This window comes from Trypanosoma grayi (genome assembly GCF_000691245.1).
Source record: "Trypanosoma grayi strain ANR4 Tgr_2009_V1, whole genome shotgun sequence".
NCBI classification, from domain to species: Eukaryota; Euglenozoa; class Kinetoplastea; order Trypanosomatida; family Trypanosomatidae; genus Trypanosoma; species Trypanosoma grayi.
In genome coordinates, this window is record NW_008827627.1 from 1 (window position 1) to 877 (window position 877).

At 55.1% G+C, this 877-nt stretch overlaps 1 protein-coding gene across 1 annotated transcript; it reads right to left on the reverse strand.

The window, feature by feature from the left end:
* Positions 1–316: 316 nt before the first annotated feature.
* Positions 317–682, reverse strand: DQ04_20091000 (vesicular transport-associated repeat protein; the record flags this gene model as incomplete). Its single annotated transcript, XM_009317889.1, has 1 exon — positions 317–682. The coding sequence occupies one exon, from the start codon at positions 680–682 to the stop codon at positions 317–319; it is 366 nt and encodes a 121-aa protein (XP_009316164.1).
* Between the last annotated feature and the right edge of the window lie 195 nt (positions 683–877).

Below are 877 nucleotides of genomic sequence, written 5' to 3' on the forward strand. Positions count from 1 at the left end.
TCAAGAACCCTGGAAGCAAGCTCTTCGGCTTTTCGACCAGCCTCAGCTTCTTCAGCCCTTCGTTTAGCCTCGGCCTCCTCCTCAGCCCTTCGTTTAGCCTCGGCCTCCTCCTCAGCCCTGCATTTAGCCTCGGCCTCCTCCTTAGCCCTACGTTTAGCCTCAGCCTCCTCCTGAGCCTTACGTTTAGCCTCAGCCTCCTCCTCAGCCCTACGTTTAGCCTCAGCCTCTTCTTGAGCTTTGCTTCTATTCAGCTCGTCGTTATGGGCATCCACAGCCATCTCAAGGCTTTGGGATATCAGGAGATCGGTAAAACTATTCAACGCAGCACTGGAAGATTCCTTCGCTCTTCTACACTCAAGAACCCTGGAAGCAAGCTCTTNCCAGCCTCAGCTTCTTCAGTCCTGCGTTTAGCCTCGGCCTCCTCCTCCGCCTTACGTTTAGCTTCGGCCTCTTCCTCAGTCCTACGTTTAGCCTCGGCCTCCTCCTCAGCCTTACGTTTAGCCTCGGCCTCCTCCTCAGCCCTACGTTTGGCCTCGGCCTCCTCTTCAGCCTTACGTTTCGCTTCGGCCTCCTCCTCAACCTTACGCCTAGCCTCAGCCTCTTCCTGAGCCTTACGCTTAGCCTCAGCCTCTTCTTGAGCTTTGCTTCTATTCAGCTCGTTGTTATGGGCATCCACAGCCATCTCAAGGCTTTGGGATATCAGGAGATCGGTAAAACTATTCAACGCAGCACTGGAAGATTCCTTCGCTCTTCTACACTCAAGAACCCTGGAAGCAAGCTCTTCGGCTTTTCGACCAGCCTCAGCTTCTTCAGCCCTTCGTTTAGCCTCGGCCTCCTCCTCAGCCCTACGCCTAGCCTCAGCCTCCTCCTCAGCCCT